The sequence below is a fragment of the Zosterops lateralis genome, assembly GCF_965231275.1.
Source record: "Zosterops lateralis genome assembly, chromosome: 18".
In the NCBI taxonomy this organism is placed as follows: domain Eukaryota; kingdom Metazoa; phylum Chordata; class Aves; order Passeriformes; family Zosteropidae; genus Zosterops; species Zosterops lateralis.
The window spans coordinates 2,383,932-2,397,765 of NC_139778.1; the positions used below are offsets into that span (position 1 = coordinate 2,383,932).

The 13,834-nt window shown below is 44.2% G+C and overlaps 1 protein-coding gene across 3 annotated transcripts in view; it reads left to right on the plus strand.

Moving 5' to 3' along the window:
* LLGL2 (LLGL scribble cell polarity complex component 2) overlaps positions 1-13,834 on the plus strand; it is a 33,244-nt gene that overhangs the window by 13,125 nt on the left and 6,285 nt on the right. For 2 of the 3 annotated variants that reach the window (XM_083874823.1, XM_083874824.1), the window contains exons 3-17: positions 267-364; positions 1,400-1,481; positions 2,736-2,851; positions 3,417-3,575; positions 4,296-4,458; positions 4,633-4,765; positions 5,543-5,597; positions 5,778-5,932; positions 9,203-9,420; positions 10,129-10,196; positions 11,164-11,317; positions 11,415-11,519; positions 12,306-12,598; positions 12,854-13,007; positions 13,262-13,433. In XM_083874823.1, the coding sequence (XP_083730949.1) occupies positions 267-364; positions 1,400-1,481; positions 2,736-2,851; positions 3,417-3,575; positions 4,296-4,458; positions 4,633-4,765; positions 5,543-5,597; positions 5,778-5,932; positions 9,203-9,420; positions 10,129-10,196; positions 11,164-11,317; positions 11,415-11,519; positions 12,306-12,598; positions 12,854-13,007; positions 13,262-13,433 (2,125 nt within the window). The remainder of the gene's footprint in view (positions 1-266; positions 365-1,399; positions 1,482-2,735; positions 2,852-3,416; positions 3,576-4,295; positions 4,459-4,632; positions 4,766-5,542; positions 5,598-5,777; positions 5,933-9,202; positions 9,421-10,128; positions 10,197-11,163; positions 11,318-11,414; positions 11,520-12,305; positions 12,599-12,853; positions 13,008-13,261; positions 13,434-13,834) is intronic. The other variant, XM_083874825.1, reaches the window with a different exon arrangement.

Here is a 13,834-nt window from a genome sequence, read left to right on the forward strand (position 1 = left end):
TAATCTTAACATCAAGAGCTGCTCAGGCTACTGTTTTCAGAATATTTCTCTTTCATTTCTGTTACACTTCTGGATATCCTGGCTGTGGAGCCAGGGATTCTTGGCACACGTTCATCATGAGCCTGTTGTTCAGCAAATCAAAAAGGTTTGAACACCTTTCAGCAGAAAAAGCTGCCATTAAGTGCTGTATTTCAGGTTGCCATGCCATGTTGACTTTCTGCCCATGAAAGAAGCTGCTGATGATGATTTTTCCTTCTCTCCCCCAGACTGTGGAACATGGATTTCCCCACCAGCCCAGTGCCCTGGGCTACAGCCCATTTCTCCGACTCATGGCCATTGGGACACGATCAGGAGCCATCAAATTGTATCCTTTGAACACCTTGGGTGAGAGTTCTCTGACCTTAGCAGAATTAGTGCAGCTTTGAAGACTTTAAACTTTGAAAACTTCAAAAGTTAAATTAAGTATGAGTTTGCAGGCAAGGGTTACTGGGACACTGAAACAGTTTGCCAGGCTTTGGATTGATTTTGGTCTGATCAGGGTGGGATTGTCTTTCCAAGAGCTGAGCTACAACTCCAACAGAAGCTGAACTGATGCAGATATTAAACAAGACTCTGCTCTTGCTATGCAGAAGGTCAGGCTAGATCTGGCCTAAGTTTAGCAATCCTTCACATTGTAAATTCCAGGGTTGTTTAAATATTTGGGGCAGGGTTCCTTTTTCTTTTTTCTTTTTTTTTTTTTTTTTTTTTTTTCCTAAAGCAGTTCTATTTCAAAGGTTAAAGCTGAAGTCAGAAATGCTTTCTACTTCCTGAGTTTTTGACCATCCAGGAATTAAAGACCTAAACACTGAAGGTGGTAATTTATTTTTTTTTTAGCTAGTGACATCCAGTCTGATTTTTTTTGTGTGTGTGAGATAATTCTCATGGCAGAGACCAGTTAGATGAGCTGTAAAACAGGCATGTCACCCAGCCCAGAAAGGAAAAGTTGGTGCTGTCTCTGCCAGCTTAATCATTCACTGCTGGTGTTGTTTGTGCTCAGGGGCTGGGCTCCACATGCAGGCAGTAGCCATCTGTCTCCTGGTTACAAATTAGTTAAGCAGGATTGTAGTGTCTGGGAAACCACTGAACATCCCTGAGAAAAAACAGGGTCTGGGCACCTCTTCTGCATATACTGAAGGAAGAAGTGAACTTCCCTGTTCTCCACAGTGAACACAGCCTGCAAATTTTACAAACACGTAAAATCAAAAGTAGATTTGCATTGGTTCTTTGCAGTCCAGCTCACCAACAGTAAAACCTGGTTTCAAACTAATCTCTTTTTGTCTTGCTTGCTAGCAAGCTTCTTATCAATTAATTGTAGCTGTGGGTCACCTTAAATACTGTAGATCCTCAACAAACTCATCAGATATGGTGCTCCTGGGGTGGAGTTCATGGGTTTACATGAAGAAAACAACACTGTAATGCAGATTCACTTTATACCTGATCAGGTAAGTGCCTTTTCAGTACCTCTGGAACTGACGTAGATCTCTCCTAAACAGGTGTTGATTTTATTCCAGGCATCTGGGCTCCTATTACTGAGTATATACAAATGCTGCCTGGTTGGGAATGTTTATCCCAGTGTATTTTGTGCTTTTAGCAGTGCTTGTTGCTGTGGAGATGCTCAGTAAAACTAAAAGAGAAGCTTTAAACTAAAGAGTAGCTTTATTGTTCATAACTGTTAGTCATTTATCTCCAGCAACATCCTGGGAATGGTAATAAGGCCAGGATAGTTCAGGCAATCTGCTGCAGGAGCAAGAACTTCCTTTCCCTTTTGCAGCCCCTGTTTTTCAGTAGGACTGGGTGGTCTTTCCTCTGCACAACAGATAGAACAGGAGCTGCTACTGAGCTGATTTAATTATTTTCAGGAGCTCGAAACAGCACACTGCCAGCCTCATCTGCTGTTAAGTTTGTTGCCTTTGTGTTTGGGGATATTGAATCTTGCTCCTGGGGATTGCTGAACAGTTATTGCCACACTAAAAATAGGAAAGCAGAATTTTCCAAATGTCTGGTGGCTGTCTAACCACTTTCCCTTTCCCTTGACTGGTGTCTTGGTCACATACTTTGTTGCCTGATGCCCCCAGTGTAGCACAAGTGGCCTCTTTATGGGAGGGATTTAGTTCTTGAGGCGGTTTTGGGTGTCTGTTTGCTTAACTAATGGTATAAACTGAAACTCCCATGGGGAGTGTTGCACCAGGTGTGGCTGCAGCAGGTAAAATGCTTCAATTTGAACATCCAGCCAGCAGGGCTGGGCTCATAAAAGGATTCTGACACAACCCTCCAGAATGAGGTTGGACACGAAGAATGTGAGGAGTGTGGTGTAGCAGAGTGTATCAGCCCCACCCAAAGCTGGGGTGTGTTCAGCAAACCTGTGCTGAGCCGGGAGGAGGTGAGATACAGCCTGCAGCTGCATGGCTGAGCTTTACAGCACAGCCTGATCTTCAGGAGCCTAAAATCCTTGTCATCCCCCTCAGTGATAACCTGTGCCTTTATTACAGGGTTTTTAGCCTCTAGGCTACTTCTTGTCCCCCTCCACCCCCTAAATCCCATTGCCGCAATGTTTGTCCACTGCCATAAAAAACTGAACCAGCTCCCCAATCCTGTTGTAGCATGGAATTATGAACAGCAGCAGCTCTAGTGCTAAATTTACTGTGTTATATTTAATACTGGCATTCTGAAAAAAGCAAGTTGTGTGATTTTTGCAGTGCCAGCTGGTGACTCTGCTGGATGATAACAGCTTGCACCTCTGGAGCCTGAAGCAGCACGGAGGAGCATCTGAGCTGCGGGAAGAGCATCGCTTCACCCTCAAAGGGCCACCTGGGTAAGGCACAGGAGGGGCTTGGAGCTGCTCTGGGGATAAGCAAACCAGAAAATTCTGCTATTGTTTAAGCTAGAGCTTGTCCAGTTCTTACAGCCTGCCACTCCTCTGAATCCATTGAAAGGGCATCCATGGAAACCAACCAGGAGCTGACTAGGACATGGGACACCAGCTTTTAAAAGTGCTCAACCAGTGTAAAGGGTGGCATCTTTTAAAATATTGTGCATTCACTGCTGTGTGTACAGGAGCTGTTAATCTTAAGGTTAGGTAAATCTAACCATGACTTAAATCAGACTTTGAAACGCTGTTGTCGTTTCAGTTTCACTTGATCTTGCCAGTTTTAGGTGAGGTATTTTTAGGAACACTTTAGAGAGGGTTCTGTAAAAAAGGTGTCTGGTTCATAGTCCATGCACTTGTCAAAAATTTCTGACATAATTTGTCTTAAAGCTGATCTTTTCCTTCTTAAAAAAAAAAAATCATGCCTCCAAAACAAACGACACTGATAAACGCCCCTGTTATGCTGTTAACTCTCCCAAATTCAGTAACAAGAGTCTCTTTGCATCCCCAGCTCTCCACCAAGTGCCACCCAGGTAACAGCTGTGCTTCCACATTCCTCACGGGAGGTGCTGTACCTCGGCACAGAGAGTGGCAACATCTTTGTGGTGGAGCTGCCCTCGTTCCGAGTGCTGGAGGACAGGACCATCACCCCTGAGGCCGTGCTGCAGCGGTGAGTGAGCAAACAAGAGGTGGAATCCCATTACCAGACACATCCTTTGTTAAAATGTCACCCCAGATTATGTACTGGGGCCTCGCTGTTGTGTTAAGCATTGTCCATATCTGCCTGACTCTTGTGAAAGTAACTTTTGATCCTGGTGTGTGTTAAGTAACAGTTTCTGTCCTTGTCCAGCCTGGTGTTGTTACTGTGGAGTTACAGTATGTTCACTTGGGGTGAATCTGCAAAATTTGTGCCCTAGCCCTTGTGTTTAGTTTTGGGAAAAAAAACATTGTTTAACTGTAGTTACCCATTTATTTTTTCAACCACTGGCAGAACATCTGATGCTGCTTTGTTCAAATGGGGTTTTTATCACTCTGCTGAGTGCTGCTGAAAAATGTCCTACTTCACATCTCCTACTGACATTTCCATCTTACCTTTATTCTTTAAGAATAGGGTGGGTGGTTCAAACTGTCTTTGCAGTCCTGGGATCCAGTCCTGGAATTGTAAACCTTGGCCTTTCCTTGAAGGAAACAGGACTGGGTGCATGTCCATGTGGTAGGCCTGGTGTGATGTCTCCCATAAGATATTTCTGCTGCATCAAGGATTTGTGGGAAGATTGTAATTACCTATTTCAACTTTGTCACCTAATTTCTCATTCTTACCCCTTTTATTACAGTCCTTTCAGGCTGTACCTGGAATCAGCTTCTCTTGGTTTTCTGTTTGCTCCTGCAGGATACCTGAAGATAACTGCAACAGACGCTCCTGTGAACTGGTGGAAGCCCTTCGGGAGCATCCCAAGAACCCTGACCAGATCCTAATTGGATACAGCAGGGCCTTGATTGTCCTCTGGGACCTGCAGAATAACAAAGCAATACAACATTTCCTGGGCAGCCAGGTATTGATTCAATCCAGAGTCAGTTCAGCAGGGCAGGAAGGGCTCTCATTGACACTCTGAACACAAATCAGGTGCAGAGAGAGCTTGACAAAGCAGCTTTTTTAGTAAGAACGGGTTGTTTTGCAGAGATAACAGCTCTCTGCAGAGCAGTCATTTGTATGACTTTCTTTTCAGCAACTGGAGAACCTCTACTGGCAGAGGGATGGCAGTAAATTCATTAGTTGTCACTATGATGGAAGTTACACCCAGTGGCCAGTATCCAGTGACAGCAGGCAGGCAGAGCCTCTGGAAAACACGGTGCCTTATGGTCAGTAAGTGAAGTTTATCTGTTGTGTATTTGTCTACACTCAAACTAATTCTGACCTTGTGTAGGATATTCAAATCACAATTCTCCCTAGTGTTTAATGGCAAAATGCAGAGCTGCCTCTTCAATGGCCTGTGAGCCTGGATTAAGGCATTTCAGCCCAGTTTTTGTCTTGGATTTGAAACTCCTTTCCATTGTGTCCTGAACATGGAGAGCAAGTCTTGACAATATGAGTGCCCGTTATGAAGAAGGGGTGGTGATTCAGCTCTTTGTTCTAGCTGGTGTCCTGTTCAGCAGGAGTTGCTTGGATCCTGTGTAATTAATAGTGAGCTGAGTGTATTTTTTGTTGACCTGAGCAGTGATTAAATGAAGCTTCTGATTTGCTGGAAACCATCAAATGGGGATGACCTCACCATTTGAGTGCAGAGAAGCTTCCAAAGATCTATCACTTTATATTAGTTTCAGGAATGGCTGTGATTTTAGCAATCCTTTCTAGTTAATCAGCTCCTCCAGCAGCACTTCCCCTCCCTGGTAGCCATCAGCAGCATGGTTTAGAGCTTCCCCTGAGCCTAAGCTGTGTTTTGCTGCAGAGTTCTGTGGTCAGTGTGTCCCACAAGACTTGTCTGATGTGGTTTGGTCTGGGGAGGTGGTGCTGGCTCCTACTAATTTAGGTGTCTCCCCTTGGGGTGGAGGGTGAGGTGACCTGGCTGGAGCAGAATCAGCAACTTCTGATGGAAAGATGCACTTCTTGAATTGTAGCAAATAACTCTGTTTTCTCAGGTCCTTTCCCTTGCAAGGCCATCTCCAAGATCTACTGGCAGACAACAAAAAATGGGTGAGTTTGTGGTGTATCCCTTCAATCTCACCTCTGTGAAGGGTGCAGTGTGCAATGCCACATGAACCCTTTAGACTAACATTATAAGAACTTGCTGTCAAACTTCCTTTGACATTTCTCTAAAATTTTTCTTGCTGCTCACTTCAGCACAGACCACTTTAACTCTTTCTTTCTCTTCAGGCTGCCTTACATAATATTCCAAGGAGGAATGCCTCGGGCCAGCTACGGGGACCGGCACAGTATCTCTGTCATCCACGGCAGCCAGCAAACAGCCTTTGACTTTACCTCACGAGTGATAGACTTCTTTATAATCTTCAGTTCAGATCCTGCTGCAGGTATGTGATGGAAGGGCATTACTGAGGAATTAGGGTAGCTGTGTACGTGAGGAAATCTGCCTGGTATAAATAGCATATGAAATGTAATAAAGGAGGTCAGTTGTTTGGGGAGTTTCTGAGACTTCAGCAAAGAATCACAGGATCATTTCGCTTGGCAAAGACCCTTAAGATTGAGTCCAGCTGTGAAAGATTCACATTTAAAAGTGAAATGTAAAATGCTGGTGTAAATAAAGGGCTGGTTACAAATGCCATACATTCCTCAGAAAAATTAGGCTGCTCTGTAAATGAGAAAAGATCTCTTCAGCTTATATCTGTTTAAACTGGACATTGGACATAGCCACGTCATGAAATGAGGATCTGAATATTGTTGTTTGGAAATAGCACTTCAAAGGAGGCTAATAATTAAAACCAGAATTTACTCCCACTGAGACACTGCTTCTTTTAATTAGTACCTGGATTTGTGTCTGGAGCTTTGGGTAATAAATCAGCAAAGGGTGACATAGAACCAAGGGTCAGTATATGGAGAAGTTAATTTCCTTACTGCTGGAGAACATGAATGTAAACTGAATAGTTCTCATTCCTGGGATTGTGTAGAGCGTGTTAGATTCTTGCTTCTGTTGAAGATCTTTCTTGCCCTTACTTCTGCAGTAACTGTACATGAAACTGTAAAGGGTTTTCCCCAAGAACTCTTTGTTTAATGCTGGTGTAGTTCTTGCTTTTGGCTAATTTGGAGTAACTGAATATAAAATGCTATTTCAAGCTCCAAAAGTGTGCAATGTTGGAAGCTGGATCAGACTAAACTGCAAATTGTTTAGGAGCTTGTGAGTAAATCTTCTATTACTGGATCTTCTCAGACTTTCTAGTCTCTGATTTGCCTGCTAGACTGGTTTCCAAACTAATTTGTCCTGTGTCCTGCCAGGGGAGGTGGTGACAGCCACAGCTCCACATCTGAGTCTGTTGGTGCAGGTTGATCCCTCTGGCCTGTTCTGGGAAGCAGAGCAAAGATCTAGAGGGGGAATGTCTTGGGAAAAGAGGCAGAAAGAAACAGTTTTTAGTTTACCTCTTGCCTCTCTTCCTATATCTTAACAGACCCTTTGAGGTTACTGAAAGGAGAGCAGAGAAATGCAGTGTAACAGAGCAGAAATGCCTGTATGTGTCTGTTACTGATTTTCCCTGCACAACACTGCCTTTATAGACATCATTTAAGTGTGCAGAACCTACAGGTCTAAGCCTTCAAGCTCACAGTGCTGATAAACTCCAGATACAGTTTTGTACTTCGAGTTCAATACAGCTTGGTGTTAACAAAGGAAATCCTTTTACTTTCTATGAAATTGTCAGAGAAGGGATTCTGGATGATGGAACAAAAGTCTTAAAGATGAAAGAAATTTGAGTGTTTTAGGTGAGAGTTGGACTGCCTAGAGTTCAGGTTCTGGATATGATTAGAAATCCTTTAGGATGAAATAACTGAACAAACAGGCTTTATATTTCTACTTCCCAAGAATTGAATTATCCAGTTAACACCACTGCTGGTGAGTTCAGACAGGAGCTGCTACAGGAAACTGAAACTGTTGCACTTAGATGAGGAAGTTTTTTACAATAAAATGAGTTTTCTGTGGTTGACAAACTTCCTTGTGGCTGATTGCCTAAGCTTAGTGGATCTACATGGCTTGCCTTGTTTGCCCTTAAGCAGTCTTCCCTGCAATGGCAATACCAAGGTATTAATTGTATACCAAAGCCACTTAATTTAATAAGCACAAAGCTCATGCAGTGCAGCATGGTCGTAGCTGGTGACTTTCCACTACCCTGAATATGCTGTGGAAACAGTTTTTAAAAAGGCCAGCCCTTCCTGTTTCTTTTTTTTTTTTTTTTTTTTTTTTTTTAAGTGAGGTGGGTGAGTGTATGGCAATCATGACAAATTCTACTGTGCCTGCTACTTCAGCAACTTAAAATAGATTCTTGCCATAAGAAAATGAGCTCAGATGTGTTTTTGCAGGGAAGAAAATTGTTAAAACAGAGCACTTTTGGTTAATGTTGGCAACAGCAAACTGCAGGCCTGCTACAGTACGGAATGATATTACTTGTTTTATTATGAAGTCCTGTGGGCAACTGCAAATGATGGTACATAGGAAAGCAAAGTAAAACTGAATAGAAAACATTTTTTACATTAAGAAACTGAACTAATTAGTGATGTGTTGTGGCTGGACCTAGTCAGAGGTGAAACTTGGGGTGCCTCACTAGTGATGCCAAGTACTAATTACTTGAATTTAATTTTGCTGAGTGAACAGTGTTGGTATGTGCCTTCTTGCAAGTGTAAACCAGCTAATCAACCAAGTAAAGGAGGGAAGTAAAAGTACAGTTTGAGAGGGAAGGTCGAGGAATGGCTCACTGTTTATCACCCCCAATCCAGCTTTATATTCACTCAGATTTCTGTAGCTGTGTTAATTGTCACTGCTGTGAACTGGTCTGTGGTTTTGGTTTTCCCCACCAGTTTGCAGTATGGCTGACTCGTGAGCCTTGCTGCAATAATGTCCTTACAGGCTAAATTTTTTTCACTCAAGATTTTCCATTGTAACTGGAATTAAAATTCTTGTTTGTGTCAGATGTCACCAGTCAAGTTACATTAACAGATTTCTTTTGTAGTTGTTCCCAATACACATAAGAATTATTAGGTGATGTACACATCTTTAAAAAGAAAGTCTAGAGGATGTGTCATAACATATGAGAAGAAGAGAAAATGAAAAGTAGAAGAGCTGAATTGTAAATACTTGTCAGTTCAAGCAAAGAAACATTGTGCAGAACCCAAGGCATTAGCATGTTTAAGCAGCTTAGCCTGGATGGACTGTGGTCCTAACACAGCACTAAATGGGTCACTGCTGGGCTGTATGCATGTCTTTCCACCCAGTGCTGTTAATTAGCTGCAGGTAAAGTGTTTGGAATTCTGGCTGTTACAGTAATAAGTATGAAATTTGTGTAATTTAGCCACTGTTGTTAACAAATTTTATACTCTGCAATGGAATCCATTAAAAGTCACTGTCACAATCCCAGGAGTGATGTAAAGAAACATGAATTTGCAGTAAATCTGTGAATGTCTTTAGATCCATTCATAATCAATAGGTCCAATTAACACAGAAGCATTTAAGTTTTTTTTCTGACAAAAATGTTGATGTGGAGCTGCGTGATGACAGTTTTCAAAGCAGCCTTACAGGAAGCTTGTTTGCACTGACCTTGGACAGTCAGTTCTGTCAGCCTCAATGAATGTTGTTTCTGCAGAGTTTGATGACCCCTCTGCCCTGGTGGTGCTGGCAGAGGAAGAGCTCGTGGTCATAGACTTGAAAAGTGCAGGTTGGCCAGCAGTGCACCCTCCATACCTGGCCTCCCTGCACTGCTCAGCCATCACCTGCTCTCACCACGTCTCCAACATCCCACTGAAGCTCTGGGAGCGGATTATCAGTGCTGGGAGCAAGCAGAACATTCACTACTCCAGCATGGTATGGTAGCTGTGTGTCCCCCTCCTGTGTGTCCCCCTCCTGTGTGTCCCCCTCCTGTGTGTCCCCCTCCTGTGTGTCCCCCTCCTGTGTGTCCCCCTCCTGTGTGTCCCCCTCCTGTGTGTCCCCCTCCTGTGTGTCCCCCTCCTGTGTGTCCCCCTCCTGTGTGTCCCCCTCCTGTGTGTCCCCCTCCTGTGTGTCCCCCTCCTGTGTGTCCCCCTCCTGTGTGTCCTCCTCCTGTGTGTCCCCCTCCTGTGTGTCCCTATGTGTTTAAGTCACTATGACTGCCCAGGGTGTGGGTGGTCTGTGTTGCTGATGATCTGCAGAGGGCTCAGCCCTACCAGACACTGTCCTGCTTCTTAACAAGGTCAAGAGAGGCTTTTTTCCCAAAGCACCACCAGTACAGTTACAGTGGAGAATTAAAATGTGATATTTTTTTAAGCTTTGACAAGCCAGAGGGAAAGTCTGAGTGTTCCCAGCTGTCAGTGGTAACAAAGTTCTCATGTAAAAGCTTGAAGCTTCTCAGGGAAATGTGTAGAATGCCTTCTAAGAGGCACAGTTGGTGTCAGAATGGGAACATCTAATCCAAACAAAAGCTGATAGTATGGATTGTTTCACTGCCACTTGCACTGGGGTTCGTGCCCTCCTGCTGACTTCTCTCCACACTGTCACTGCCTAGGCAGTCACACACTTCTCTTATTGTATTTGTAGCCGTGGCCAATTGATGGTGGCACCAACATCGCTCCAGATCCTCCTCAGAGGGACTTGCTGCTGACAGGGTAGGTACTGACCTGAGAATCATCAGGGAGCCCTTTCCAGTTCCCCTTTCTTGACTGACTGAGGTTTTCCTGTGGAGTTAGTCTGCTCATCTCTTAGGGCAGAGACTGCAGATTTACAGTGCAGCTTCTCAAAGCTGTGCTGCTGGCTTTGTAAAGCCAATTTATTTTGCTGCTTCTGAGCAAACAGGTCATGATGTCCACAGATAACCCAGAAAGTGGTTGATTTTTAGTTTTGATGTGTTATCCATTCCCCCTACTCCCAAAGTGTGTAGGAGTGCAGGCACTAATCCAGCCTGGTTCAAAGGCAGCAGTGTAAAAGTGGAGCTTAATCTTTCACATTTTGAAGCATTTTTTCCCTCTACCTTACACTCTGAGTCTTAAAATAGAGGTTAGCTTGGACTCCTGTCTGCTTTGATCAGCATGAACAGATCTAGCTAAGAGGTGAAAGTAGCTAGCAAGGTATTGTCTCATTGCATAAAAATGTACCATTTTCTTTTCAAAGCACTTTTGAGAGTTTCACTGGGTTGTTCCTCAGATTTCATTCTTGAGGGAGCATGGTTAGAAGCTCCTACCCTTGTGTTGGAAGACTTGCAAATTTTCACCCGGAGAAATAAGATTAAAGCTTGAATTTTATTATTTTATTTTTTTTAATCTTCTTTTTCTCCCTTCCATCACAGTAACAGTATTTTTGCTTGGATTAGTTTCTTTCTTGCATATGCTAAGCATTTTGCTTTTCCATGTCTTTTTGGCATAATCTTAAAGTAGTGTAATGGTGTCAGATCACCAAGAACAGCTGGATTAAAAAAAACCCTACAACAAAACAAAACCAAAACCCACAAAAAATACACAAGAAGCCAGAAATCTTTCTCTTTGTGGTTCGTTTTTTTGGCTCTGTATTTTCCCTTCTGTTTTGCCCTCCATATGCTGTTCTCCTGTGTGATGTATGTTCCTGTATCCTCCCTGCCAGGCATGAGGATGGCACAGTGAGGTTTTGGGATGCCTCTGGTGTCTGCTTGCACCTCCTTTATAAGCTGAGCACAGTGAGAGTGTTCCTCACGGATGCTGATCCCAATGACAACATGAACACCCTGGGGGAGGATGAGTGGCCTCCACTCCGCAAGGTAAGAGAGCTGCTGCTTGGAGAAACTTCCTGAGAACCTGGAGAGTTCTGATTCCTGCCCCAGTTAAAGACCAGCCCCTCTCTGTTCTCTTGTCTAGGTTGGTACCTTCGATCCCTACAGTGATGATCCAAGACTTGGGATCCAGAAGATCTACCTGTGTAAATACAGTGGATACTTGGCTGTAGCTGGCACAGCAGGACAGGTATTGGAATATGAACAATCACCATAAACATTGTTATCAGTGCAGGGTTCAGTGTAATCTGGAGATCTGCTAAAATTCAAAAGGCTCATTTCTCTCATGGTAAATTGATCAGTTTTCTGGAAATGCTTCATGGCACCCTGCTCTGGTGAGGCCTCACCTGGAGCACTGCATCCAGCACAGGAAGGACATGGAGCTGGTGGAGTGAGTCCAGAGGAGGGCCACCAAGTTGATTAGAGGGATGGAGCAGCTCTGCTGTGAGGAAAGGCTGAGAGAATTGGGATTGTTCAGCCTGGAAAAGGGAAGGTTTGGGGTTACCTAATTTCAGCTTTCCAGTACCTGAAAAGAGCCTACAAGAAACATGGATACAGACTACTTACAAGGTCTTGGAGTGACAGAACAAGATGGGAGTAGCTTCAAACTGATAGAGTAGGTTTAGATTAGATATTAGATAGCAAGAACCTCTTTACTGTGAGGGTGGTGAGGCAATGTAACAGGTCGCTTGGAGAAGCTGTGGATGCCCCATCCCTGAAGGTGTTTAAGGCCAGGTTGGATGGAACTCTGACCAGAAGTGTCCCTGTGCATGGCAGAGGATAGAACTAGGTGATCTTTGAAGGTGCCTTCGAATCCAAACCATTCTGGGATTTTTTGCTTTCTCTAGTCAGTATTTTAGACATTATCTGCTGTTAGTTATCTGTCCTGAGAGGTGCTGTAGTTTAGGAAGGGCTGCAGCTTGGAGATCTGCCTGTGCAGCAAAAGCTGCAGCAAAGGTTGTTCTCTTCCTTTCAGGTGCTGGTGATGGAACTGAATGATGAGGATGCAGAACACGTGGTGGACCATGCTGAGGCAGATCTTCTGCAGGACCAAGAGGGTTATCGATGGAAAGGTCACGAGAAGCTGAAAACTCGAGATGGGCCTGTTCGATTTGAAGCTGGTTTTCAGCCATTCGTCCTTGTCCAGTGTCAGCCACCAGCTGTGGTCACCTCTTTGGCCCTGCACTCGGAGTGGAGGCTTGTGGCCTTTGGTACCAGTCATGGCTTTGGGCTTTTTGACCATCAGCAGAAGCGACTGGTCTTTGTCAAGTAAGTGTCATCTTTCCAGAGGGTCTGTGGTAATCCTTATGTTAATGATGACCTGGAATTGCTAACAAAGTGAGGTGTGTTAAGTGAGCTCAAGAGCTGTCATTGTATGAAGAAGCTCTGCTGCTTTTTTCTCCATCCTTGAAGATCTTCCAGAATATCTAAGCGTGTTCCAACATGTGTGTATCCTGTTGGACTCTTGGGAATGATTGCCACCCAGTAGAAAGTGACCATGTGGCTACTGTCTCCCTCTCCCAGGTGCACACTGCATCCCAGTGACCAGCTGGCCTTGGAAGGGCCCCTGTCTCGGGTGAAATCCTTGAAGAAGTCCCTCCGTCAGTCGTTCCGGCGGATCAGAAGAAGCCGCGTGTCCAGTAGGAAGCGGCGAGGAGGTGGTGGGACTGCCTCAGAGGTGAGGGGTTCACCTTTTTGGGGTATGTCTATTTGCAGCTTGGAGACTGCCTAGAGCAGGAGGTGGTCTCAGCCCTGCTATCAAATCATTGGCTATTGGTATGAGGGAAAAATGGCAATTTCTGATGCTGCTCTGTTAGATAAAAACAGGCATGTTTTTAGAGATCAGTTCAGAGCACAAGTTCACTGGAGTGACTCTGCTGTGACTTTTCTATTGCTGCCACTCTCCCTGCTGTGTCTGTCCCTGACTGACAGAGTGTCTCCTCACCTGTGAAGGTGCAAGAAGCAAATGCCAAGTTTGACCAGGACGCGTTGCAGGAGATGGAACTGGCTCCAGTCCAGCGCAAGATCGAAGCGCGCTCGGCAGAAGACTCTTTCACTGGCTTTGTGCGAACCTTGTATTTTGCTGATACCTTCCTCAGAGACAGTGAGTAGGAAAAGCTTCTGTCTCTTCTTCCAAATGGGTTTTTACTTCTTCTGCCAGGGAGTGTATTAGGATTTACTGCCAGGAAAACTCGGCACCTCCTGTGTCCTACTTTGTGCTGTGCTGAAAAACCAATATAGAACAAGAGCATATGTTGTCATGTATAATTGTTATTTAGCTGTTCTGGGCTACTGGCTAATCCAAGGCAAGTGGCAGTTCATCTTCGAATCAAGTCTTTATGTATGATTTTCAAATGTGCTGGATTGGCATCTGACTTTTTAGTATAAACTTTTTCTTTCATTGCTCTGAAATTCACCCCTGTCTCCAGCAGAGCATTTTAATTTTGGTGAAGATGGTGGCAGGTTGTGCATCAGAGCCCAAACTGATAGCATGCACAAGTTTAC